The sequence below is a fragment of the Saccopteryx bilineata genome, chromosome 2 (genome assembly GCF_036850765.1).
Source record: "Saccopteryx bilineata isolate mSacBil1 chromosome 2, mSacBil1_pri_phased_curated, whole genome shotgun sequence".
NCBI lineage: Eukaryota > Metazoa > Chordata > Mammalia > Chiroptera > Emballonuridae > Saccopteryx > Saccopteryx bilineata.
In genome coordinates, this window is record NC_089491.1 from 388,533,652 (window position 1) to 388,560,120 (window position 26,469).

Genomic DNA, 26,469 nt, shown 5'->3' on the forward strand with positions numbered 1-26,469 from the left:
TTCTTTGCAAATAAATTTTTTATCTGCAAAAGCTTTAAGTACAAAATGGAGTGACAAAGAACGTCACATTGTGTGCGTCTCTTTGGTCACCTCTCGGCATTAGAAGGGATCACTCTTCTTCACTGACGATCTTTGTGTGCACCTCGCGGCTCTTCACCCGCAGCTTGTTGACCTGGGACTCGGCGATGTCGGCCCGCTCCTCCGCCTCCTCCAGCTCGTGCTGGAGCTTGCGGAACTTGGCGAGGTTGACGTTGGATTGTTCCTCCTGAGGATGAATGGAAATGCGTTTAGGAGGGAAAGAAATTCAGAATCTCTAGTTTCTCAAAATGGTGGGTCTTGAATTTTCTTTTTAGTTAAAAATGATTCACTGTAGCAAATCTTTTTGAAAAAGCTAGAGAAATGCTCTTGAACTTTTTTTATTTTTGTATTAACCCCTCTCATGCATCTTGAACTCATGGATAACAAGGATGGACAGGGGACATCATTTGTCTCCAAGATGTTCTAAAAGTTCTCCTTTAGGATGTCTACACATCTTCAAGCTAGTCCTAATAGACCAGCTTTCCAGCCTCTTCCTTTTTCAAAATCCTGAGAATGCAACCAGACCTTTTAAAAATGCAGATATGCAAACTAAATTATGCTGAATTAATAGCATTGATTATAAATTATTGCCACATAAGGCAATTTAGAAATAAGTCAAGAAGTCAGTTATTTTCTAAAGTAGTCTGAGTGGTCTCCAATTATGTTTGAGTATAGAGCAGTGAGTTCAGATGATCAGTTCTGCTTTAGTGTCCAGTAACCATTTTTTTAAAGGCTCATTTAGAATCATCCAAAATATGGCATTTAAATTTAGAACATTAATAAAAGTTAAATAACTAAATAATAGAGTTTAAACAAAAGAACACCTCAAATCTTCCCCATATAGATAAAGATAGTAGGAGCTAGAGAAAGGTTATCTAAGTCAACTTTCTCTCTCTCTTTCTTTCTTTCTCTCTCTCTCTCTCTTAAAGGCTTAAAGGCTAGGGGAAAAATAAAAACCATATATGAATGGGAGAACTAATTTATGATATGTAGGCCTGTATAACCATAATTTTCTACTTAGGAATTTGATGTTACATGATTGCTATTTCCGATGAATCACAGGATGGGGAAATGAGAAAGAGTAAAAGTCTAAGAATACGTGGTTTGAACACAACCAAGACCTCCTGAGCTCCAGACTTAATACTGAACTGCCTATTTGACACTTTGGTTTGTGTGTACGATATTTTAAATAATGTTTCCAAAAGTCCTGTTTTCTTCTTGCCCTGTTTATCTGTTCTTTCCCTAGATCTTTATTTTAGTAAGCAATACTCAAATCATAATGTGACAATTATTCAATTTTCTTTCTCTCACCTCCCAAGTGCTACTATGAGCATATCTTTTAGTTTCTACCTCCAGAGTATCTCCAGTTCTCTCTACAGAGAACTCTCCACTACTACCTAATCCAAGTGATGAACTGCCTGAGAAGCCTCCTAAAATGTTATGCTGTAGCTACCTATATTACTCAACAATCATTTATTTTCCACATAGTAGCAGAATGCTCTTTAAAAAAAAAAGCCAGAGCATGACTGACCCAATGTAAAAGCATCCTGTGGCTTCCCGGTGTCCCATTGTACTTAGAAGAAAGGCCTGCTTACTCATCATATCCAGAAGACCCTGCGGTCCTCCACTGCTGAGCTCTTCAGCTCCGTCCCTGCCACAGGCTCCCTTGTTCTTATGCTCTTGAACCAGACTTCCCCACCTAGAACCTGCGCACCTGCTCTTCTCTAGAACGTTAGGCTCTGGCTTGTGAAGTGGTTGCTTTCTTCTTGTTCTTCAGACCTGCACTGGACCATTTCCCTGTACTCTTTTCTCATTTCACCTTTCTCTGTCACCCCTCTAACCGAATGTTCTTGGACTCAGCAGCACTGGAGGCTGCCCGGGGACCCCCAGGGACCCTGAACTCACCGCTTCCTCCGCCTGCCTCTTGTACGCCTTCACCTTGGCCTGCAGCTTGTCCACCAGGTCCTGGAGCCTGAGGACGTTCTTGCGGTCCTCCTCGGTCTGCAATGACATGCCAGAGGGAGTTTCTTTAAAGTACAAATACCATCACACACGGCTGTGCATTTGGTTTTCAGCGCTTTGCAGTCAGAGGTGAGAACCCAGACAGGCTGCTTTCCTCACCTGATAAGTGAGCTCCTTCACTCTCCGCTCGTGTTTGCGCAGGCCCTTGACGGCCTCCACATTCCGCTTCTGTTCACTTTCCACTTCTGCTTCAAGTTCACGTACCTGCAAGGAGACAGGTACGTTTGAAAGACATTATGATCTGCTCACTTAATGGATTTATACTCTTCAAATGGCCTGGATACTTCTTTTGCTGCGTTTTCTATAGCGTTTTTGATGCCCTAGTCTCATCCGCCCTCTTATAAGCTCTTGGCAGAAAGGACTGTCTCCCATTCATCTCTGGATGCCACACATGATCTAGCAGTGGTAGGTGTTCAGAAATCAGATGTGCTGAGCTGAGAAATATGCTGATCAGAAGACCCACCCTGGCCTCCAGTTTCTGGATCTGCTTCTTCCCGCCCTTCAGGGCCAGCTGCTCCGCCTCGTCCAGACGGTGCTGCAGGTCCTTCACCGTCTGCTCCAGGTTCTTCTTCATCCGCTCCAGGTGGGCGCTGGTGTCCTGCTCCTTCTTCAGCTCCTCGGCCATCATGGCCGCCTGATTAGTAAGGAGATCAAGAAAGTAAGGAAGCCTGGCAATGGCAGGTAGCCATGTGTATTAGTAAAGCAAACGCTCATCTTGCTCACGTCAGTGATGGCCTTCTTGGCCTTCTCTTCTGCGTTGCGGGCTTCCTGGACGATGTCTTCCATCTCGCCCTGGATCTGGGAGATGTCTGTCTCCAGCTTCTTCTTGGTGTTGATCAGGCTGGTGTTCTGGTTAAAATACCACATTTAGAAATATTAAGCACATGAGAGCAAAATTAGGATGCCCGCTGTTCTAAAGAAATCACAAGCTAGTTAATTAAATTAACTAATTAGTATACCTACTTGTTACATAGTGTCTGAGTTGACAACGTATTTTTAAAGACAATCAATTCTGGATGTCAAAGTTCATAAAATATATTGTTAATCCAAAAATATTGAATGTTTTCAACTTTATCATTCATGAAGCACTATGAATAAATTTTTATATTGTACTAAGATATGAGCAAAATTTTTTTCTCCTGTATTTTTCACTCTTCTCTTCTATGTACCCACCTGGGTGTGCAGGAGCTGGACGCGTTCGCTGGCGTCCAGGAGCTCCTGCTCGGCCATCCTTCTGCTCCTCTCCGTCTGCTCCAGAGTGGCCCGCAGCTCCTCGATCTCGGCCTGCAGCAGGTTGGCTCTGCGCTCCACCATGGCCAGCTGCTCCTTCAGGTCCTCCTGGCCCCGGAGCGCGTCGTCCAGGTGCAGCTGGGTGTCCTATGGAATGAATGACCCTTGAGAAATCTTTTCCTCAGGGCTCCGGCCTCCCCAGCGGGCCCGGGCCCCTCTGCTGAGCCGCTGACCTTGAGGATGCCCTGGGTGTTCCTGTAGTTCCTCAGGGCCTCCGCTGCCATGCGGTTGGCGTGGTTCAGCTGGATCTCCATCTCATTCAGGTCCCCCTCCATCTTCTTCTTGATCCTGATGGCGTCGTTCCTGCTCCTGATCTCAGCGTCCAGCGTGCTTTGCATGGACTCCACCACTCGGATGTGGTTTCTCTTCAGCTGATCAATTTCCTCGTCCTTTTCAGCAATTTTCCTGTCAATCTCAGACTTGACTTGATTCAACTCCAGCTGGATGCGAAGGATCTTTCCTTCCTCGTGCTCAAGAGATGCCTTAATGACAGCAAGGGGGACATTAGCAGGGAATGGAAGTAGGTAGTATTCTAGAAATAGAAATTAGGGCCTAATATTATGCTGCCTTAATGTATCTTTATTTCATTGTTAAAGAAACTTCCTCAGTGTTATTGTTGGTTTTATATACTTCCATCTCCCTAGCTAGATAGTGCCCTCAGGACCCTTCACTTCATCTTTTCTCTCAGTGTTTTGCATAGTTCCTGATGTACAATTATGTTAGTTGTATATATGGTCAATTCTCCATCCGCACAATTATGTGAAAAGTAAAAATTTTCTTTCCTTTTGATTCACTAATCCTTGCATGCAGTAGACCCTAATTCCCCTTGTAATTGTTTTAGAGTGTCCAGTAATGTCTACCTCTGCCTCCTCTAAAGCAGCCTGAAGTTCAGACTTCTCTTGCTCAATTTGCTTCTTTATTTTCTCCAGTTCGTGGATACGTTTCCCTCCTTCTGCGATCTGCTCCGTGAGATCAGAAATCTCCTCTGTTGGTGAAAAAAGAAATACGTAAAATTTTGTTCAGTAGGAAAATAGTCTTTTAACTCTTTCATTAAGAAATAGGTCAAATGTACTCACGTTGCAAATTCTTATTTTCCCGCTTCAAGGTTTCTAGATGGTCTAAAGACTCCTCATATGCATTCTTGATCTTGAACAACTCTGTGCTGAGGGACCGGGACTCCTTTTGGGAGGCCTCAAGTTCAGCATGAGTTTCTTCATACTTCTGTTTCCATTCTGCCAGGACCTGAGGGGCAAGGGGCGGTCCAGAAACTTAGTGGGGAATGACTGATGTAATGAAACCATGAGTATGGTCAACTCCCACAGAGTTGAGATGATCTGGGACTGAACAATTTTTATGAATGTGAAGAATAGAAACCACAAGACCCACCCCCCTTACGCAGGAAGCAAGAACTACTGAGAATGGCCCTCGGATGGGCGAAGTTAGGCACACTGACAGCGCAGGCTAACTTGAATCGTGTGCTGGACACTGAGGCAGAAACTTCCGCAGACAGCACCTTGTCGAAGTTCCTCTGCTTCTTGTCCAGGGCGGCGCAGGCGGCGTTGGACCTCTCCACGTCAATCATGAGGTCCTCCACCTCGTTCTGGAGCCGCTGCTTGGTCTTCTCCAGGGAGGCGCACTTGGCATTCACGGCTTCCACGTGCTCCTCGGCATCCTGCAGACGCTGGGCCAGCTTCTTCCTGACAAGTGAAGTAAGGACAATAGAAGTGCGCGGTCATCAGCAGAACTGGGTGCTCAAAGTGGGCACAAGAGAGTGATCTCCACAGTCAGACTCCTTAATACTTTGCTCTTCAAACTTGCTTCTGTAGGTCCAGTTCTGCATTTACTCATTCTCATTCTCCTACCAACCAAATACAGTAAAGCACCCAAATTTCACTCTTGCTGCACCCATTGTCCTGGCTCTAAGGCAATGATCAGCCCAAGCCAACATTTTACTTTAATTATTTTTCCCTCCCGTACCTATCCCCTTGGATTGATATTTTGTTAAGTTGTTGAGAAACAGGAGAGGCACAAGAAAGTACAGCTAATTCTTATTCTGTCCACCCCTGTATAGATAGAAGGGTGCCAAAAGTTTCCCTTTTCAAAGCAATCATCCAGCATCCTCTTGCCTTACGTACTTTCTCTTTGTACCCTCTAGTTTCATTTAGACCATCGAGAGTATTTGTTTTTCTTGCTTAGTTTCATATTCATGCATGTTTTTCCTCTAGTTTTTTATTTGTTTGGGTGGCAGTGGATATGTGCCCATTTACTGGTGGTAGCAGGTGCACTACGTTAACAGAGATACTTCATTCTAGAACATACTTGGCCTCCTCCAGCTCCTCCGTGCGCTGGATGGCGTCCGTCTCGTACTTGGTCCTCCACTGGGCAACCTCGCTGTTGGCCTTGGACATTGCCCTCTGCAGCTCGGCCTTGGCTTCCTGCTCCTCCTCGTACTGTTCCCGCAGCAGGTCACAGTCGTGGCGGGAGGACTGCAGGGCGTGGGCCAGGGCACTCTTGGCCTGAGAACATAGAGATGGGCGATTGCATTTTATCTATCTACAGTACTATTTAGTGCCTAAGCTCCAACAGGTCCCCAGGCTGTAGAAGTAAACAAAACCAGGGGTAGTGACAAGGACGAGCCAGCTCACCTTGACCTCCTCCTCCAGCTGCCTTTTCAGCTCCTCAATCTGCTGTGTGAATGCTTGCTTGCCCCTGGAGAGCTGAGAGACTAGGGAGTCCTTCTCATCCAGCTGGCGGGAATATTCACCTGTAGAGACCGAGATCCAGACAGTGCAACTTGACTTTGGGAATGAAAGTGTCAAATTAAGAACTAGAGCAGGGAAAGCGAGCTGAGTTCAAACGTGACAGAGGGCGTGGATTCCAACACACAGCCAACATCGGCTTCCACCCCGACAAGAAAACATGGAAACATGACAAGGATGGGAAACGCTGAGGCAGATTATATGATGAACAACTCAGAGATTTGGGGAGATATTTAAGATTATTTGATCACCATAGAAATTGTTAAGAAACATGTGAAAAGCAATGTAAATCAAACCAACAAAACATTCCAGCGCTTTTTGTCTAAGGCAGTAGTGTTGTACTAGTTTACCTTCTATTGAAAGTTGATTAAAACAAAGAACTATTCTGTAAAAAATAGGAGACTTTGAACAGTTGCTTCTACAAATAGAAGTGGTGTTCAAAAGAAAATTGTGGAATCATTTTTATATTAAGAAATGATCAAGTATCCTTCCACTCCCAGAGGAGTTGATTTATGGGACTAACTAATCAGTTCCAAAACAAAATGGCATTTAAATTTATATCCATTTTTTTTACACATTATATCATATTACACATTGAGAAAAACTTCTTAACACCATTTTGACCTGGTTACTTTATTTCTAAAATTTAATAAGAATCACAACTTGCATTTTTTATACCACTAAATTACTAGGAGTAAACATGTCTGGAGGAAAAGAAACTACAAGGAACATTTTAATTCTTTTAGAAGACAATTTTTCTTTTTCATAAAGTATACTTACCATCTGTATAACAATAATAAAAGCATGACTTTGAGCTTTGTGCTAGAAAGAACACTATTTGAACAAATATGAAAGAGGAAAGTGGTCCAGCACTTTGATCTGCCTTTTGTTTCAATAGTGCGGATGACCTCTAAAACAATCTCCATCGTGTCCCTTCTCCCTAGGGAATGTAGAGCTGGTAGAAAGGTAGACAAGTCGATAGGGGGAGGGGGAGTGAGGAGACTTCCCCATCTGGATCACCCAGGTACTGCAGACCTCCTGGGACACGCCTAGGCTGGGGTGCGGTCCGGACTATTTCCCTACTACACTGCGGTTGCTACCAGCAATTAGAAAGACTTCGGGATAAAACAAGAGCAAGCATTCTTGACAAGTCATTTTTTCACTACCGTATTTGTCATCTTTTAAATGGGGATAACATTATACAGAATAATAAGGATAATAGCTATAAATAACTCGTGAAGGCATTTTGCAAGGCAAAACTACATATTATGAGGATACACTTATTATTTATTACTTTTCAATTCAAGTCAAGTCTTCTTTAAAATGTTCAAAATAAAAAAGCCTGGATCTCTTTATTATGAAAAACAACAAAAAAATAATAAGAAGAACAAAGCTGTTCATGGCAGTGGTCAATAATGTGTTCATAGGAGTGGGCACCGCCCAGGAAGGTAATATATGATTTCAAGTAATCAATGCAGACTTTTTCAACAAATTGAGCACCCAAGGTAAAATGGCCATTCAAGGTCAACACTGGTAAGAGGCCCACCTGATTCCGTCTGCAGGCGGCCGCGCTGCGCCGTGAGGTCGTTGATGAGCCGCTGCTGCTCCTCCTCCTTGGACTTCAGCTCGCTCAGCTGGTCCTCCAGTGTACGGCACATCTTCTCCAGGTTGCCCTGCGTTCAGAAAGTGGTAGAAGACACTGGAACAAGTATTTGGACCGTAGAGATTCTTATTAATACCAAGTATTCAGGAGGAGCTTCAGGAATCATTCATTTTGAGAATCAACTATTTTTACAAACAAAAATAACTGAGGCCTTAGATGGTGATGGAAAGAGTAACAAGATACACAGTCTATGTGTGAACCTGTCGTAACTGAACTGGCTCATCTGTAAAATGACAACAACAATATTCAATTCAGCTCATGATATTCTTTTTGAGAAGCAAATTAGGTATTTGTGCTTAAAAGAAAAACAGTAAACCTAATCAGGGTGAGGTGTTTTAAAAACCTTAAAATGTGTATTTGAATTCTATTTTTTATTTAAAAGAGTTTAAGTTTTCACTATGCATATTCTTTGGATATGGCTGTACTCCCAGAATGAGCGAGCCCTTTGCTCCACCACACCGAGTCGCCCCTCCCTGCCTCTGACCCGTTTCCTGCCTTAGAATCCTTCTTCCACTTACTAATGATTCCTAGAAGGCTAATTCACACCTTCTAACAGAAATCCCTAAGATGTAATCCATAACCGTACCTTGGACTTGGAGACGGTCTCCATGTTGCTGGCGAGGTCGTCGATCTCCATCTTCATCTCGCTCTTCTCCTTCTCCAGCTTCTGCTTGACCCTCTGCAGGTTGTCGATCTGCTCCCCGAGCTCGGCCACGCTGTCCGCGTGCTTCTTCCGGAGGGTGGCCGCCGTGGCCTCGTGCTGCAGGGTGGCCTCCTCCAGGTCCCGGCGCATTTTCTGGAACTCGGCCTCCCTCTTCTTGTTCATCTCGATCTGGGCAGAGGTCGCCCCGCCGGCTTCCTCCAGCCGCTCGCTGATCTCCTCCAGCTCCCGGGACAGGTCGGAGCGCTGCTTCTCGGCTTTGGCCCGGGAGGCCCGCTCCGCCTCGATCTCCTCCTCCAGCTCCTCGATGCGGGCCTGGGCGCGATGAAATACACATGCTCAGCCCGTGCTAGTGATTCCGCCCGTTGTGTCGCCCTGACGGAAACCCCGTGGTACCTGTAACTCCTTGATCTTCTTCTGCAGCTGCATCCCCAGGGCCTGCTCGTCCTCAATCTTGCTTTGCAGATTGCTCATTTCAAACTCCTTCCTGTTAGAAAAGCACTTGGTGTAAGTCACAGAGACATTCGTAGTCATTTCCCCTTGAACCTCTATCCTTGCTGCTTACTTTTTAAGCTTTTCATCCAGCTGCTGTTTGTCATTTTCCACGTCCATTGTGGATTCTTGGGCCAGTTTTAGGTCTCCCTCCAGTTTCCTCTTGGCCCGTTCTAAGTCCATGCGGAGTTTCTTTTCTTGCTCCAGAGAGCCTTCAAGCTAAAAGGTAATCATCCATGAATACAGTTCCTGGCATGTTCCACCTTTTGCCCCAGGTTAAACATGGAAACATTTAACTCTTATGTAATCAGCAATTTATTTTGATTTTTTTAAATTTGACAAATTTGTCCCATTATTTCATTTTAATTGATATTTATCTAGTCAAAGGACTCATCATTAAAGGTGAAATGCACCTCAATACCATATTCTTACAGTAAACGAGTCAGAGATCATGTCTTCTCTGTCTCGCCACTGGAATTCATTGTGACTGATGATTTACCACATGGCATGAACACCGTGGGAATATTTCCAAACCATGACCTTTGTCAAGTCCTCCCTTACTCAGACATTCACAGTAGATTCTCTGTTTGATATCAGAACATGTTTAAAGCCAAATTCATCCTCCACATTCCTTATTTAGGATCCCCTTTGTTCCTGTGAGAGAAAACTTTATGGACCATCATGGCTTCTTTGCTCTTGTTACGCTTTTCACTTAGAGAACTCCCTCTCTTATAAATCTTCCCATAGCCTCTCTCCTTTCAAACCCAGCTAAAGACCCGCTCTGTTTGTACAACCCTTCCTTCCTTCCTTCCTTCCTTCCTTCCTTCCTTCCTTCCTTCCTCTTAATTCTTTTTACCACATTATCTGTTACAACTAATTTTATTGATGTTAAAGGAGGGGAGATAGAGAGACAGACTCCCACAAGTGCCCTCACTGGGATCTAACCGGCAACCCCATGTTGGGCCAAGGCTCAAACTAGTGGAGCCACTGGTTGCAAGAGGGGAAGAGAGAGAGAAGGGGGAGAGGGAGGGAAAGATAAGCAGATGGTTGCTTCTCCTGTGTGCCCTGACCAGGGACTTTATTGATTTTTACTTATGTGTCCATCTTAGTTCCTGTAGTAGTGATAATTTTCTATACCATTTAGTCATTGGAAGTTCTTGGAAGTGCTCATTTTATCATGACAAAAATTCATGCTTACTTAGTTACAAAATTATATATATACACATACATATATATACATATATATACATATATACATATACATACATATATATATATGATGTTATGCTTACATCATCAACTTGTTGTTCAAGCTTGGTTTTAGCTTTGGTCAGAGTGTTGACTTTGTCCTCTTCTGCCTGCAAGTCGTCCAGCGTCTGCTGATGGGCCTCTTGGAGGGCCTTCTTCTCCTTGGTCAGCTTGGCGATGGTTTCATCCAGGCCTGCCATCTCTTCTGTGAGGTTTTTCACCTAGAAGGTCAAGGAAGAGATTGTCTCTCTCTACTATAAGCACCTTATTGGATGGTAGAACCTCCATATAATATAGCAGAATGTGTTTCATACCTTGTTCTCTGTAGCATGCTTTTCCTTTTCAACCTTGGCCAGGGTCAGCTCAAGGTCATCGATGTCCTTCTTCAGTTCTGAACACTCGTCCTCTAGTTTCCTCTTCTTGGCCGTCAGCTCTGCATTGATCTCTTCCTCGTCCTCAGCTCTCTCGGTCACCTCTTTGATCTTGGCCTCGAGCTGGATTTTGGTTTTGATCAGCTGGTCACACCTTTCCTCTGCATCGGCCAAGCTATCCGCTTCCTGTGAAGAAACAAAAGACACCTTTTTATTCTAGTTCTCTGGATATTTTCAGATTTTATTAATATCCTGAAACCAAACCATTAAGTTGTGTTTTAAAGCCTAAGATTAATTTTTATTAGCTCTCCATCACTGAGGAAGTATTTACTGGACACTTGTGACACTGAAAATAAATAAAGGGATTCAAGTCATGGTTTCTGGTGAAATTAGGGCAGTCCTATTTCTGATAATGGGGTTCAGGGCAGACTACCTCAAATGAAGGCACTTGGGCATACTGAAATCTTAAGCTGAAGGAGTTTGAGAAAATGGCAGATGGAGACAGGCCACTCTTACCTCATCCCCTTGCCCTTCTTTCCTGAAACAGGTCATAAAACTCCCATGTGAATGGTATACTCTCTGTACTCAGAGGAGAAGAGACATTCTTATCACCAGAGATGGGGAACTGGGGCCAAGAAGGCTGCGTAAACCTTATTAAACTAACTAACCCTATCTTTCCAGTTACTTCTTCACCATTAACTACCCTTAGCACAAACCCTGTGTCTTATCAATTCTTTACAAATAGACAAGTATAGAGGCCATTCTAGGCTCAAGAGAGAAGAGTATGCTTGGATACAGCATAGATGCCTCTTACAATTATCCATTGAACTTTGAAGGTCTGATGGACCTCTTGTCAATTTGTAAAAACCTAGTACACATGTCCCAGGGCCAACCTAGGCATTGACAGTTCATCCTAACCTAGTATACAAGTCCCAGGGCCAACCTAGGCATTGACAGTTCATCCTAACCTAGTATACATGTCCCAGGGTCAACCTAGGCATTGACAGTTCATCCTAACCTAGTATACATGTCCCAGGGCCAACCTAGGCATTGACAGTTCAACCTCTTTTAGGTTTTTTAGTCATGTGTCCAAAGCTTGTAAGTCCAATGTAGATTCCCTTCTCAATTCAGAAAACTAGAGAATAACCTTTAATGTTTCTATTGTTGGTTTCAGTGGTGACGACTGAAATTCTCATGTCCTTTGGGTCACAAAAATGGGTTAGACTATGACGTTTGATCAAATATTTCTTCTCAAGCCTCTGACTATTTATTGAGATATCAAAACAAGAACATTAGCCCTGGCCGGTTGGCTCAATGGTAGAGCGTCAGCCTGGCGTGCAGAAGTCCCAGGTTCGATTCCCGGCCAGGGCACACAGGAGAAGCGCCCATCTGCTTCTCCACCCCTCCCCCTCTCCTTTCTCTCTGTCTCTCTCTTCCCCTCCCACAGCCAAGGCTCCATTGGAGCAAAGATGGCCCAACCCGGGCGCTGAGGATGGCTCTGTGACCTCTGCCTCAGGCGCTAGAGTGGCTCTGGTCGCCGTAGAGCGACCCCCGGAGGGGCAGAGCATCACCCCCTGGTGGGCGGAGCATCGCCCCCTGGTGGGCGTGCCGGGTGGATCCCGGTCGGGTGCATGCAGGAGTTTGTCTGACTGTTTCTCCCCGTTTCTACCTTCAGAAAAATACAAAAAAAAAAGACGGCCCGGGCGCTGGGGATGGCTCCATGGCATCTGCCTCAGGCGCTAGAATGGCTCTGGTCGCAATAGAGCGACGCCCCAGGTGGGAAGAGCATCGCCCCCTGGTGAGCGTGCCAGGTGGATCCCGGTCGGGCGCATGCGGGAGTCTATCTGACTGCTTACCTGTTTCCAGCTTCAGAAAAATACAAAAAAAACAAAAAACAAAAAACAAGAACATTAACCCTATCTGCCATGCTTTGCATAAAAAATTGATACTATTTATAGAAAGTATTGTCGTTATCCTTGCAGTGATGCTGTTCTTTCAGGTACTAGGGAGTTTCTGAAGACAAGGAGCAGAGGGAAGTTGCCAAGGGCCATAGATCTAAAAATTCAGAATATCCGTTTCATGTTGATTCACATTTATTACAAATATGAATTCTCTTCACTGTGAATACTAATTATTATTTTCACTGCTCCTTTTTGCATTTTCTGGAGGGAGTATCTTAGGGAGCAAAACTCTCCTTACTTCCTGCCCATGTTCTGCTAGGGGAAACACTAGGGGAAAGGAAAAAGAAAAACACATTTTTGTTTCCCTTCTCAACAGCAAGGAATCCTACCATCATTCTTTTCAGTAATACTGTGGATGAAATTTTATAGAGCATTCTAAAGAGTTGTGAATTAGGGAAGACTGATAATAAGTCCCTTAGTAAGGTGGGATCTGGACCTTCCCCTAGCAGTTGCTTAATTTTAGCATCAGATTAAAGGAAATGGGTTCTGACACTCACAGACTGAACCTGGAGTTGTAGGTCATTTTTCTCTTGCATCAGAACAACCATTTTTTCTTCCAGCTCTTTTCTCTTGGCCTCAGCCTTTGCGAGGTTTTCTTTGGTCTTCTCAAATTCTTCCTTCATGTTGGCCATCTCCTTCTCAGTCTCTGCGCTCTTGAGCAGGGGCTTGATCTTGAAATATAGCTTCATCCAGGGCCAGTGCTTGACATTCATGAAGGCACGGACGTTGTACTGGATGCAGAAGATGGACTCTCTGTGATAGGAATGGAAAATTTCAAAGTCAGGTTATCACAGGAATCAGAATAACAAGGCTTAGGCTGATGGGGTTCAGTCAAGTGTCCCTATTAATACCTTCTCTCCACCATCTTCTGGTACTCCACTCTCGCCAGGAACCCCCTGCACCTGGCCTGGGTTCGGGTAATCAGCTGGGCCAGCTTGTCATCTCGCATCTCCTCTAGGAGCCCCAGAAGACCAGCTTTGAAAAAGACCTGCGCATGGGCAGGGTTGTGGGTCAGAAACTTTGCATCAGCTTCAAAGGGACAGGAATAGCAGCAGGTAGGCTTTGGAGAAGATTACCTTGGTGTGACCAAATTTATACTGGGTGTGGTCAACATCGATGGACCCAAGCAGCTTCTCAGATGCCTTCTTGCTGTCAATGAATTGTCCTTCAGGGATGGCACTTGCATTTAATACCTTGTATCTGTTTAACAAATAAATGATTTAGCTGTTGTCATGAACAAGGAGTCTATAAAAACAGCATAGTTTTTGGGTCATCTAACAAACAAACAAGAAGTCACATATACCTCTTTATACTCTGTGCATTCAAAGGATGTCAAACTTTTGATATGTCAATACAGAGTCTGTTACATTTGTTTCTCTTCAATTTTAATAGAAGGTATTAGTGATTCTTTCATTGAAAAACTAAAGTAAATAAGAAGAATCTCGACATAATTCAAGTGAAAAAGTCTGACCTCTGCTTGAAGTCTGCATACAGGATTCTGCTGGGGAAGCCCTTCCTGCAGATGCGGATGCCCTCCAGCACCCCGTTACACCTCAGCTGGTGCAGGACAAGCTCGTGCTCCATGGCCCCTGAAAGGAACAATAGCATGCCTCATCTCCTGGTCCAGAGCAAGCGCGCTGGAGCCTGTGTGATGTCAGAGCTGTCTTACCGGGAGTCTTGGTCTCGTTGGGGATGATGCAGCGTACAAAGTGGGGGTGGGTGCTCCTCAGGTTGGTCATCAGCTTGTTCAGATTCTCCTGTGAAGCCATATAAATATTTGGTTCCTATTTTTGTGCATTATTTATATAGTTTTCTACCAGATGTTGGAGTGGTTGTCCACAGCTGATGAATATGATAGCATAAGTTATAAATTTAGTGCAACATTCTAAACATATGGAAATACGTCTACCTACACTCTTTTGCCTAGATCTGTAGTGTGGTCTCACAAATAATTCAATGTCTTTCTCCAAATCTCCATTTCTTTCTTGACCTGACTTTCAGTTGAGTCTGCTTTCCTATCTCATGCTTATTCCTTGTCATAGCTAGAGAGCTGAGTCCTCCTTCTGGTTCCGTAGAAGGTGGCCTTTTAATACCTTATTCTGGGGACTGGCAGGAAACTGACAGCTATGTTAACAAGTGTGAGGTATTCTTCAAGGAAATCCTGGTTTTTCAAAATAACTAGAGCTTCAGTTTTTACAGATTGAATTGTCAAAGAAAAGCAAAGTTTCCTCAAAGAGTATTTCTTACCCCATCGGTTTTCTTACTTTTCTAGCTCAGCTTCCGATTCCTACTGCTGCTCTCTCCTCAGCTGTTGAAGTCTACTCATTTCCATTCGATGCCAATAGACACCTCCGTGCCTACATCATCGGGAGGCTCCCAAGTCTCAAGCAAATCATGAGATTTGCTTAATTGTATCCCAGTAGAAACTTATAAGTGTCAAATGACCTCATTTCCTGGCCCCCAAATTGAATTTTACCATCTGATACCGATTTCTGCAATTCACTCTGGTCCTCCCTGTGGCCTGTGTCTCCTATATTATACTGAGCACCTCTTCCAAATGTCCCTGAGACTCAGTACTACCACTGCCTGCTGACCTATGTCCTTCAGTCGCATCCAGTTGTAGAGTCCTTGCAACATTACTTCCCCATCCCCACACAATACAGTAAAAGTTTAATTTCCTGAGTCTAGTTAGACAAAATGAAGTTTGTACCCTGAAGAGAGCAGACACGGTCTGGAAGGAAGAACCCTTCTTCTTGCCGCCTTTCTTTCCGCCACCGGCCTCTAAGGGGGATGGAGAAAGCACAGACGATCATAGTACAGCCTTTCCCGGTTTAGGTTTCATTCATTAAGTAAAAGATCAAGGCTATGGAAAATGACCTGCTTCAGCAGCTGCTGCTGCTCCAGAGAAGAGGTAGGCTAGAGTTTTCAGTGAGGACTTCTGGTACAGCCCGAGCACGGTCTCGTTCAGGGGGTCCTTGTTCTTGTCAAGCCAGCCGGTAATGTTGTAGTCCACGGTGCCCGCGTAGTGCACCAGGGAGAAGTGGGCCTCGGCCTTGCCTTTGGCAGGCTTGGGCTTCTGGAAGTTGTTGGACTTTCCAAGATGCTGTTCATACAGCTTGTTCTTGAAGGAGGTGTCCGTGGCCTTGGGGAACATGCACTCCTCCTCCAGGATGGAGAAGATGCCCATCGGCTATAAGAAACATAACAGGCTATACCTTAATACTTAATCCTAGTATATCCCAGTGACTCCACTGTCTGCAGGAGCCAAAGACAACTTCTTTGGTGTTGTTACTCTGTTATGAAGAGCGATGGATGTAAAAGTGCTGTAAAAACAAGGCTCCTGGCCTGTTTGGTGCAATGACGGAAGGTGCTAGACATATAGTATGTGCTTAATTAATATTTGTTGAACGAAAGGACGTAGAGTGAAATTAACTATATAAATGTAGCTTACTTTTAGCAATAGGTTTACAAAATAATTTAGTTATATATATAGACATAAAGTAATATGAAGTATATTTCAAACAATCATATCTGTATTTCTCAATAGCCACCTCCTTCCAACATGACCAGTGCAAAAACTATTATGGGAATTTCTTTTTCAAAGTTAATGTTATCTGTTGTTTTCATAATAACATTCTAAGAAACACACTGCTCCATGGTCCCTCCTATATGGATCTTTGGATAAACCAGAAGGTATGAAATGCCATGGTCCCTGATAAGTTCTTCATCACTTTCTTGGGGATCACTGAGCCCTGGGATATTAACCACCCATGTACCTCTCTATGGGTCTGAACAAATTCTGAGTGCTTCCAAATACGTGCCCTTTATGCATAAGGTGATTCAACTCTCCTAGAGGTGTGGGGTTGGACACAGCGATGTATTAGCAGGAGAATTAGAGCAAAGAGGTGACAGTCCCAACAAAAGAGGAGCTTCCCCTGGGGAGTAGCATGTATCTCTACCTTCTCGATGAGCTCGATGCAGGCGGCCAGGTCCATCCCGAAGTCGATGAACTCCCACTCGATGCCTTCCTTCTTGTACTCCTCCTGCTCCAGCACGAACATGTGGTGGTTGAAGAACTGCTGCAGCTTCTCGTTGGTGAAGTTGATGCACAGCTGCTCCAGGCTGTTGAACTGAGTGTTTCAAACAAGAGCCGTTTGAGTGAGCTGGGGGATTTCATTGTGGATTCAGCAAAGCAGACACTACGTGGAAGGGCCTTTTTTTTTTGAGGCCAGACATTTACCCAAACTACTCACATCAAAGATCTCAAAGCCTGCGATGTCCAAGACCCCGATGAAGTACTGCCTGGGCTGCTTAGTGTCCAGCTGCTGGTTGATGCGGGTGACCATCCACAGGAACATCTTCTCATAGATGGCTTTGGCCAGCGCACCCACGGAGTTGATCACCTTCAAGAGCAACGGTAGTTTAGTTTTTGGATTGAAAACAGTGATGGATGCCTGTATCTCCTGTGGCTTAAATGAATTAGGGTTTAAGTCGTGTTTACCTGCTGCACAGTCTGGCCTTTGGTGACGTACTCATTGCCGACCTTGACCCTGGGGTAGCAGAGGGCCTTGAGCAGGTCGGCAGAGTTCAGACCCTGGAGATAGGCTGCCTTGTCAGCCACTGCAGAGACACAAGTCAGGTGCCCAACATGACCTCTGTGCACCCACCATCCCTACAGTAATCAGTATGTACCCATGAGAAGCCCCGCTGTAAAGGAATGGGCGTTTTGTTGCCTAGATTGTCTTCTTAAGCCCAGATGGACCTCCATGTGGTACCTTCAGTGCCGTCCGGCTCGGCCTGCTCCTCTCGCTGCTTCTGCTTGAATTTCATGTTCCCATAATGCATCACTGCCCCTGTGAGCTTGTAGATGGACACTCTTTCATCAGCGGTGAAGCCCAGGATGTCGATGGCGCTCTATCAGGATGGATGAGAGGAGAGTTGGGGCAGGAGACACAGATCAACTTAGGAGGATTTACACTACATTCTTAATCACACACATACAGCAAGGTGCTGTTGTCATTCCAAAACATAATGTATGTTACAAAGCTGCATGTGTAACTTACATCAGTGGCCATCAGCTCCTCCTGGTCATCGATGCTGGGGACCGTGATCTCCCCCTGACTGACGAAGGCATAGTCGTATGGGTTGGTGGTGATCAGGAGCATTTCTGGGTACACAGAATTCAAGGGATACATTTTGCATTAAAAGATGTTAATAAAACTATTAGCTCCTACTTTATAAATTTAAATTCTTTCTTACCAATTAGATCTGGCTTCTTATTTGACATGATCTGATAAAAAATATGGTAACTTCTTTCCGCCTTTAGCTGGAAAGTGACTCTAGACTTCTCAAGAAGATCTGCCGTGGAAAGTAGACATCGGATTAGCGGGGAATTGTAAAGTTCCTAGAGTGGCTTTGGCACTTGGGGTCATTAGCTAAATTGTATTGGCATCTTCAGATTTCAGCCAAATATTCCTATGAGATAGCACATCTTACATCTCGACAGTGGCAGAGCTCTTACCAGCTCTGGGAAGAATAAGGCATGCTGGCCCAAGGCATAACACTTTCCCCTACAGAAGATCCTTCCTTTATGGAATATAATTGATTCTTGGTAGCCACTCCCTCCCCTGGGGCGCTTCTCACTTTATAATCAAAGGATGACTGAAAATGAAATTTATCAAGGCTCAGACTAGGAAACAATGGCACAAACTCAACCCATAGGCAACTCATTTAACCCTAGTGTTAGTATTTTCTTAGGAAAACTTGAAGTTCATTCTGAGGCTAGAATAATTCAGACAGGCCCAACAGCTCTTGGCAGCTACTATAGAATCATTAGCTCATGACTGGCATGGATAGAGTACACTGAGGACTATGGGTAAGATTGGCATTAACTGTGGGCACGTTTGGCAGCAGGCTGGTGTTTCACAGGCTCCAGGCTCAGCAGGAGCTGCAAGATGTTCCTCCAAACCATCATTTGTCATTCTTGGACTCTATTTAGCAGGTCCTGTTACTCACATGTCTCAATATCAGCAGAAGCCAGCTTCCCTGTGGTACCGAAGTGGATCCTAATGAATTTACCCTTGCAAGTGAAAAAGATGATGTTATGTACAAAGCTCGAAGCTCACAAGACTGATGAGATTGAAATAATCATTCAGACATGCTTTCTCTGACATTTAAGGGCCAAGAAAATGCTTCTGTGACCAAGAGACTTACGAAGCGGGAGGAGTTGTCATTCCTCACAGTCTTGGCGTTGCCAAAGGCCTCCAAGAGGGGGTTGGCGCTGATGATTTGATCTTCCAGCGTCCCCTGCACAAACAGGAGCAGTGCTCATCCGGGGCCCAGGCTTCCTGAGAGCCCGGACAGTCTGGATTCTGACGCTGGCTCTCAGACTCACCTGCATTTTGCCTGTAGGAGCTTCCTCCTTCTTCTTCTCTCCAGTAACTGCAATTGTTGCAAAGTACTGGATGACACGCTTGGTGTTCACAGTCTTCCCTGCACCGGATTCTCCACTGTCAAACAGAAACCAAGCACATGTAAGAAGTTAAGCCATGTGACAAATGGAAGGCCTTCCACCATCAGCATTTACTACCTGAGCGTCTATTTTTATATGTCTTTGTCAGTCTCTTAGGTCTTTTTCTTCAACCTACAAGTAACTCATATTACCTCTGTTGCTTATCACTGACAAGATGTAGAGCAATACATTCATTTATAACTCATGTAACATATATTTTTTCAGTACTTAAAATATGCCAGGCTTTCTTCCAGGTGCCTAGGCTTGAGTTTGAGGGGTCCAAAAAACAGCCACTCAACAACTAGTAGTATATGGAAGAATGATAAAGAACTATGAAACAATGCAAGTGTCCTTCAGTTTCCTTAGACCAAAGACATGACTCAAGTTAGAGCTCTGCAGGAATAGGCTTTGCTCAAGTAACTCTCAAGAAGAAACCACTGGCACTATTCCCAGACTGAGTCACCTTCAGAAGTAAAAAAGTGAGTCACCCAGAAGGTGACTCCCAGAAGTGAGTCACCTTCAGAAGGCTGTGTGTTGCTCACTGCCCTGTAGCAGGCTTAGGCCATGTCCAGAGAAGGGGTCTTACATCTCCTACTACTATCTAAGTCCTATGGAACTTTCAAGACTGGACTAGCGAATGATGTAATTTGTGGCCATATTGTTTTACATTTTGATGCAATCTAAACCTTACAATAAAGTGAAAATAATATTTAGTTTTAGGCTGCTTATGCCATTGCTTTAGTATGTGGGCATTCACTAATTTATTCTTTTGATTTTTATTTTCCCAGTGAGAATAAAATGCTAAGAACACTCAGAATAGCAATACGTACGTGATTAAGATAGACTGATTCTCCCGGTCTGGAATGAAAACAATGGACAATCAGCATGTATACCAGCCAGTCACACAGACAGAACTTTGTATAGGGAAATACTTAGAGCATTGAGGATGAGTGTGATATCCAGTGGAGTTTCTCAATATATTGTTGTAAAGGCATATGTGGTGGTATTGTTAAGTCTCTTAAGTTGGGGAAGATAAAAAGAAAATGCTGTCATGTCTTAAATTCCTTAAGCCGATATCGGAAGTGTGGCTTTCTGGTTCAGAATAAAGAGCAGCACTTCCCAAAGGCAGACACATTCCCTAATGGTCAGGTATAGATTTCAATGTCATGCTGAGTGCTGATTAGCACATATACCTGAAAAATGCTAAGGATTTGGACTGTAGTTTAATATGTTAACTAGTATTAATTAAGCCAAGGTTGAGAATTACTTTCTAAATATCCCAGTTGGTGCCCCCCACACACACACACACCTACCTCTGTCTCATAGCCACAGACTGCAACCCTAACTCTGATAAGTCTTCCCAAAAATATGGCATTGGGTCAAAGAAAGAGCAGGTGAGAGAGGGTGCTGCCATCTGAATAAAATCCTTCAAAGAGGGGAAAGTAACAACTTCTGTTCATATGCCTGGAGCCCCTAAACACTACCGCATTCAGAGAGGATGTCCTATCTGGGAGGAGCTCTGATTACCTAAAAGAGATGCAAGTACTTCTAAAGGTATCCAATTCATCATCAACAAGAGACTTGGGCACTAAAGTGATTGGACATGTTTTACTTCTAGTTAAACAATATGATTCCATTGTTATTTAAAATAAACCATGTGCTTTCCGGCAGGGAGCCTAAAGAGACTTGAGAAGGACGGAGTAGTAGCGTGTTCTGGTAAAATCATGGCAGCACAGCAAGTAGAGCTGGGTTCAGTTCCCACTTTGACACCATGTGCCTCGCTCTGCCTTAGTCACCTCTTCTGTACAACTAGGGAGTTGGGTTCAATTACTTCTAACGCTTGCTGTAGCTTTAACATTTTGTGCTTATAGGCAGTAAAATAACTTGTGAAAAACAGTTGAGCCACTCACCCGTCAGCATGAACTGATAGGCGTTGTCGGAGATGGAGAAGATGTGGGGCGGGGCCTCCTGGCGCTTTTTGCCTCGGTAGGCGGTCACCACCTCTGCATTGTACACTGGCAGCCACTTGTAGGGGTTGACAGTGACACAGAACAGGCCCGAGTAGGTCTGCACACCCCACAGAAAAAAACAAAGTCATTATTTGATGGGGACCTTAGTCATCTATTTTTCAAAAATATTAACTAGCTCTCTGAGCAGAAGGCCATGAGAATGCACTCACGTAGATCATCCAGGCTGCGTAACGCTCTTTGAGGTTGTACAGCACGGCGGGCTCGTGCAGGTGGGTCATCATGGCCATGTCCTCGATCTTGTCGTATTTGGGAGGGTTCATGGGGTACACCTGGTCATCTTTCACAGTTACAGTCTGTCAAGTCAAAGAAGAGAGGACAGATCTCAAAGTTATGTCAGCTCACCCCAAGCCACACGAGGCACAGGCCAGCCATCTTGAGATGTTTCACTCACAGCGCCACCTTCGGTCTTGACTGTCACCTTCCCCGATTCCCTGCTCTGCACTGTTGCCTTCACGAAGGACTCCTTGGGGTCCACCACAAAGACAGATGACTTGGCATCAAAGGGCTTGTTCTGGGCCTCGATTCGCTCCTTCTCAGACTTTCGGAGGTATGGAGCAGCCTCCCCAAAAACGGCCATCTCAGAGTCGGAACTCATGGCTGCAGCTCAGTGGGGGCAGCCCAGTCGAAGGCTCTTCCTGGCAGAGCACAAGATAGTAGGGAAATTCCAGCACGGGACCGTTAGACTCACCTTTTAAGGAATAAAACATTACCTGATTTTCCAACCAGTATGCTGTGTATCTGACACTAATACAAGGTAATATTGAATGTACTCTATAATTAGAAAAGAAAAAAAGGAAGAGAAGACCTTCTTCATTCACTGACCAGTTGAGTGTTTAGGATTGCGTTGAGTATGACTACCTCTCTGGCTTGGCTAGAAGTGAAATGTCAGCCTCCGTGTCCCATGCCAGTGCTGACAGACACTTAATCATGCATTTGGAAAGAAACTATTGTCATCTGGCTCACCTACTGTAGGATATTGTAGTGGCTTTCTGAGTTTCATGCCTCATGTATATTAATTTTTATAAGCTGCCTATTACCGGCTTATATGGAGCACAAAGCTTAAATGATGGCAGGGCGTTCTCCATCTCTCTCCTATTGTTCTTTTTTTTTTTAAGACTTTATTCATTATTCCAGAAAGGGGGAGAGGGAGAGCAGTAAGCATCAATTCCCATGTGCCTTGACCAGGCAAGCCTGGGGTGTCGAACCAATGACCTCAGCGTTACAGGTCAACACTCTATCCACTGCGCCACCACAGGTCAAGCCAGTTACTGTTCTTCTCTCCCGGTTGTATTATTAGTACCTTGCAGTCAGGGAGCTCATTTCCCTCTATTGGACCCTTCACACATCTTAGAACACACATTGGATACAGCGAATAGCTCAAAGCTGGCTTTGTGAATGAAAAGAACAATAGAAAGGTGTTGCTAAAATTCTAGGAACTATTTTGTATGTGGTGAAGATCTTTTCATTATAGATGTGGATTGTCAAAGACTCCCTGACAAAGAAAGCCAAAATGAGAGAGCCTTGTTTTGAATTGTTAGTTAAAATATATTCTATTATTCATCAATTTCTCTTGTTCCTATATCATAACTTTGACCAACTCCCCTTTTCACCTGTCTTTAATATTTCTCAAAGACTTAATATAAAATGTTATTACCTATATCTTCTTGCTTTATTGCCAATATTATAAAATTTATACAAAAAAATCTTTTCAAGATTTGTCTCTTGCCATGTTAACACACATTAATCCTGCTAATAATAGTGACAGGTAATCTATTTTATAATAATAAAGTATCTTTTCCAGGCAAACTCAAAGCACTTGGGCAAACTTTTCCACATTTTTCCATTCAAACTATAATTTTTAGAGTGACACAATTAAAATACTTTGTCTTGCTGAAATGCTTATTGTCATTTTCCGTATCATATTTTTTAAAATGTCTATTTTGTAGATGTGCAACAGCATGCAAATTTCCGCCACTTTCCAAGGCAGGGGGGTTCAGTCTGTTCAGAGAGCATCTCGGGGGCTTTTATATTATATAGTGCTGACAAAAAGCTGTAGCAGAGTAAACATACATTTTCTCTATAAATTAATAACAGTAGAATGTGTTGCATCTTATTTAAAAGATAAACTGCAATATTAGAAATAAAAAAATTATGTATAAATCTCCTAACAACTGAGAAAGCATTTTCATATATGGCAAAGGACATAAATGCTTAAGAACCAGTTTTTAACATCTCCCTCGGAATTTTTCAAGGGAAGTATGATCAGCCATGAAATTGAAATGCTTTTATCTTATAACCCCTTGAGCCCTCTCCAAACCACTGTGGAAGATTTCTTGCACTCTGTAAGGAATGAGAAAAAGTCAAAATCTTACCTTACAGCTGGCAGCCTTGAAGTGGGTCAGAACTGTAAGAAAAAGAACAAATTCCTTCTGAATTAAATGCTAACAATTTCCACTAATAGCATGCACGATTCTTAACAGGGAACCAGGAAATGACTGGGGACACTGAAACATCTAATTAAAATTGCTCCGGAGTGAGTTGGCGCTGCACTGGACGGGCTGCCAGAGGCCATGGGAGCCAGGATGTGTGGCATGCGTGTGCGGGCGGCCAGACATCCCTTACTGTCCTTCAGACAGAGCCCTGTCCCCACACACACTTACCTTGAAGCTTGATGAGGAAAGACAAGTCCTCCTCATTCCAAGGGCACTTTTATAGGATCAAATATGGAAAACATGTCTCCTCCTCCTCTTTCTTAAAACATATTTGGCAAAACATGTTTTTGGCAATGAAGACCTCCAAGCATAATTCCCTTCATATTAAAGATGTTTGGATATAATTAGAAGTATTTCCTCTCACATTGGGTTAAGTATATGAATCAATCTCCTATAAATAATTTGAGTTGTTGGCAATCCGAGAGGGATCTGCCTTTGGAATAATGTAAGGTGTTGTTTCAGAGGCAGCCCTGTCCTAGAATCCCTGGACTTTGTTGCCTGCCGCTCTGCCCTTTCACTGAGTCGGCCGAGGTCTCGTCGACTGCTCGCACAATCGCAGAGATGAGACCAGGGAAGGAAGTGACTGCCTTTTAGCAGAGAGTTATGGGAAGATTGTTAGTTCTTCCCAAGAAAGGATGACTTTTTAATTTGTTTGTTTGTTTATTTATTTACTTTTGCAATTTATTATGCTTTTTCAAGAATGCTCAGAAATTCCATTTTAAAACTTGCTTTCTGAAGAGCAGCCAAAGATAGCTGCTTTGTTCTCCCTAGTCAGCCGACCCTGACTCGTCGCCTGGTACCATATTCCTACTTCAGACTGGAAGTCCAAAACTGGGTGGTCCCTCTGAGCCGAGACCTCCTGCTTCTCTCGTTTTGTTTGTTTATTTTCATTTTTAATGCAAGTTGCTGGTGGAATCCTGGTCCCTCTATGAAACTAAGTATAGGAAAATATTAGGAAACAAGGCAACTGTGAATTCTTCTCCAACAACTATCTATGGTATACGGTTCACCTTTTGCTTACAAACAAGAACTGAAAATAGTTTTCTAATTTTTAATTGAAAAAGTATTTGTTTTATTGTCTCTGTGGCTTTGCATCTGTCTGTGTCAGTATTGTCTGCCTGAAACTGACACCCAATTAGCTTAACATACCCTGGTTTGCAATAATCCCTGTATTAGTGTACTTATAGCGTATTTCAATCAATTTAATGGAAGTAGGTTGCCTAATGTAAGCAGATGTCTGGAGATAATGGTTGTATCATGGTCACATGATAGCATTGCTGTTGGAGACCATCTCATCCATATCCCTTAGCTTACTAGTAATGCAAATGAAATCCAAAGAATAGAAGAGAGTCTTCAGAAATCACACAGTAACCTAGAGCTGGTCCCCTGATTGCTATCCAGTGTCCTTGCTGGTTCCTTTCTTCTGCCTGCGGTAGATCAGAGCCTTCAGAAAGGGTCTGAAAGGAGACATTCTTCTGGGAGGGGTTTCCCTGACTGACTTTTAACCCCTCTTGTTACCACAGGTACATCATTTTATTTTCTTACACATCCACTGTTTTTTTAATCAGGTATCTGGAAAATGTGGGTAAGGAAGAGAAGACATTTTAATAATGTCTCAAAGGGATTTGGTGGGAATTTTAAGAGCTTTTTGACCTGTTCTGGATAGATTTTTCAAGAAATAGAAAGTAAGACATCACTTTTGGTCATTATTGCCAAGTTATGAGGCACGTAGCATCTACAGGTGATGTGGGAACAAAAAGTGAGGCCAATGCAGTGGGAAGGGCAGTACCACCCCTTCCTAAGGCAAGTGTGGCAGTGTGAACCCTGATCACCTGCTCACCAGCGCCTGCACTCCCAAATGATGATAATCTCACATGCCATTTAAACCAATGCACCCTTTCACTTCTTCTTTATGCTGTCCAGGAAGGTTATATTTTTGGCTGTGGATCTTAACTGAATACAGTTTTTTAAAAAATCGATCCTCTAGGAAAACTCTGAGTAAGTAAGAATGCTACCAAATCTGGTTTTTGCACCAAACTCATACTCATCATAATGTGTGTTGCATATATATTTAAATAATCTATTTTGAGATTCACATTTTATTGGTTACACAGGAGGCTACCAAGTCTGGAAACATAGGCTAATAAATAGCAAATTGATATTATATTAAAATATATAGAATAGGCCTGACCTGTGGTGGCACAGTGGGATAAGGCGTCAACCTGGAACACTGAGGTTGCCGGTTCGAAACCCTGGGCTTGCCTGGTCAAGGCACATATGGGAGTTGATGCTTCCTGCTCCTCCCCTTTCTCTCTCTCTCTCTCTCTCTCTTTTTCTCTCCCCTCTCTCTAAAAAAAAAATCAATAAATAAAATATATAGAATAATATTCTCTTTGTATTCAAACTTAATAGCCACTCTGCAACCTCTCTAACAGGGAGGTCACAGCTTTTTTTAAGTCATACCCATAACTCAGTACACACACTCTGACTGTACAGTCTGTTGGTATTATGATAAAAACCTTTATATGCTAATAATAATATTTTGGATTTGGATTCTTGATAACAGTTGTTAGGCAAAGAGAGCTAATTACATATTCATTCTGGATCCCCTATATGAGCATATAGCACAGACTTGGAAAATTAGGTTCCTATCCCTAATAGGAATAATATTCCCCTGGAGCAAGAGCTTTCTAAGATCCTACTATACCCCATTATTTTAAAAGGTTAGAGACATACAAATGACTTGCAGATTTCTGTTCATGAGAACTGGCTTCCCTAATAAGTGACAACTGTATCGTCTCAAAGTACTATTATATTACTACAGACCTAAAATCAAAGTGGATACGTAACTACTGCTTGGAGGTAGGTCAAATGTGACTGTTTATAACCTT

At 43.5% G+C, this 26,469-nt stretch overlaps 1 protein-coding gene across 1 annotated transcript; it reads right to left on the reverse strand.

Annotated features, from left to right (window-relative positions):
* LOC136327242 (myosin-1) lies at positions 1-23,490 on the reverse strand. Its single transcript, XM_066264240.1, has 39 exons — positions 23,459-23,490; positions 21,478-21,721; positions 21,236-21,379; positions 20,967-21,123; positions 19,887-19,914; positions 18,940-19,054; positions 18,759-18,851; positions 18,561-18,624; positions 17,805-17,903; positions 17,609-17,712; positions 17,321-17,459; positions 17,047-17,165; positions 16,799-16,948; positions 16,505-16,675; positions 15,423-15,735; positions 15,256-15,326; positions 14,215-14,302; positions 14,017-14,134; positions 13,622-13,745; positions 13,397-13,533; positions 13,043-13,298; positions 10,528-10,770; positions 10,258-10,434; positions 9,039-9,184; positions 8,870-8,960; positions 8,399-8,788; positions 7,696-7,822; positions 6,036-6,154; positions 5,710-5,906; positions 4,904-5,087; positions 4,467-4,632; positions 4,251-4,375; positions 3,564-3,872; positions 3,274-3,477; positions 2,824-2,949; positions 2,564-2,734; positions 2,200-2,304; positions 1,984-2,079; positions 1-265 (listed from the first exon to the last, which is right to left on the reverse strand). Exons 2-39 carry the CDS (start codon positions 21,679-21,681, stop codon positions 110-112), a joined length of 5,826 nt encoding a protein of 1,941 aa, XP_066120337.1. The 5' UTR covers positions 21,682-21,721; positions 23,459-23,490; the 3' UTR covers positions 1-109.
* Positions 23,491-26,469: the final 2,979 nt, after the last annotated feature.

What these genes read in the sequence shown, in the direction of transcription:
- LOC136327242 (XM_066264240.1), bottom strand. Translation starts at nt 21,681, where the DNA reads ATGAGTTCCGACTCTGAGATGGCCGTTTTTGGGGAGGCTGCTCCATAC. An exon ending in CTCCTACAGGCAAAATGCAG is followed by an intron (nt 18,852 to 18,939) that starts GTGAGTCTGAGA and finishes CTGTTTGTGCAG; the next exon opens with GGGACGCTGGAAGATCAAAT. An exon ending in TTGAACAACAAGTTGATGAT is followed by an intron (nt 9,185 to 10,257) that starts GTAAGCATAACA and finishes ATTACCTTTTAG; the next exon opens with CTTGAAGGCTCTCTGGAGCA.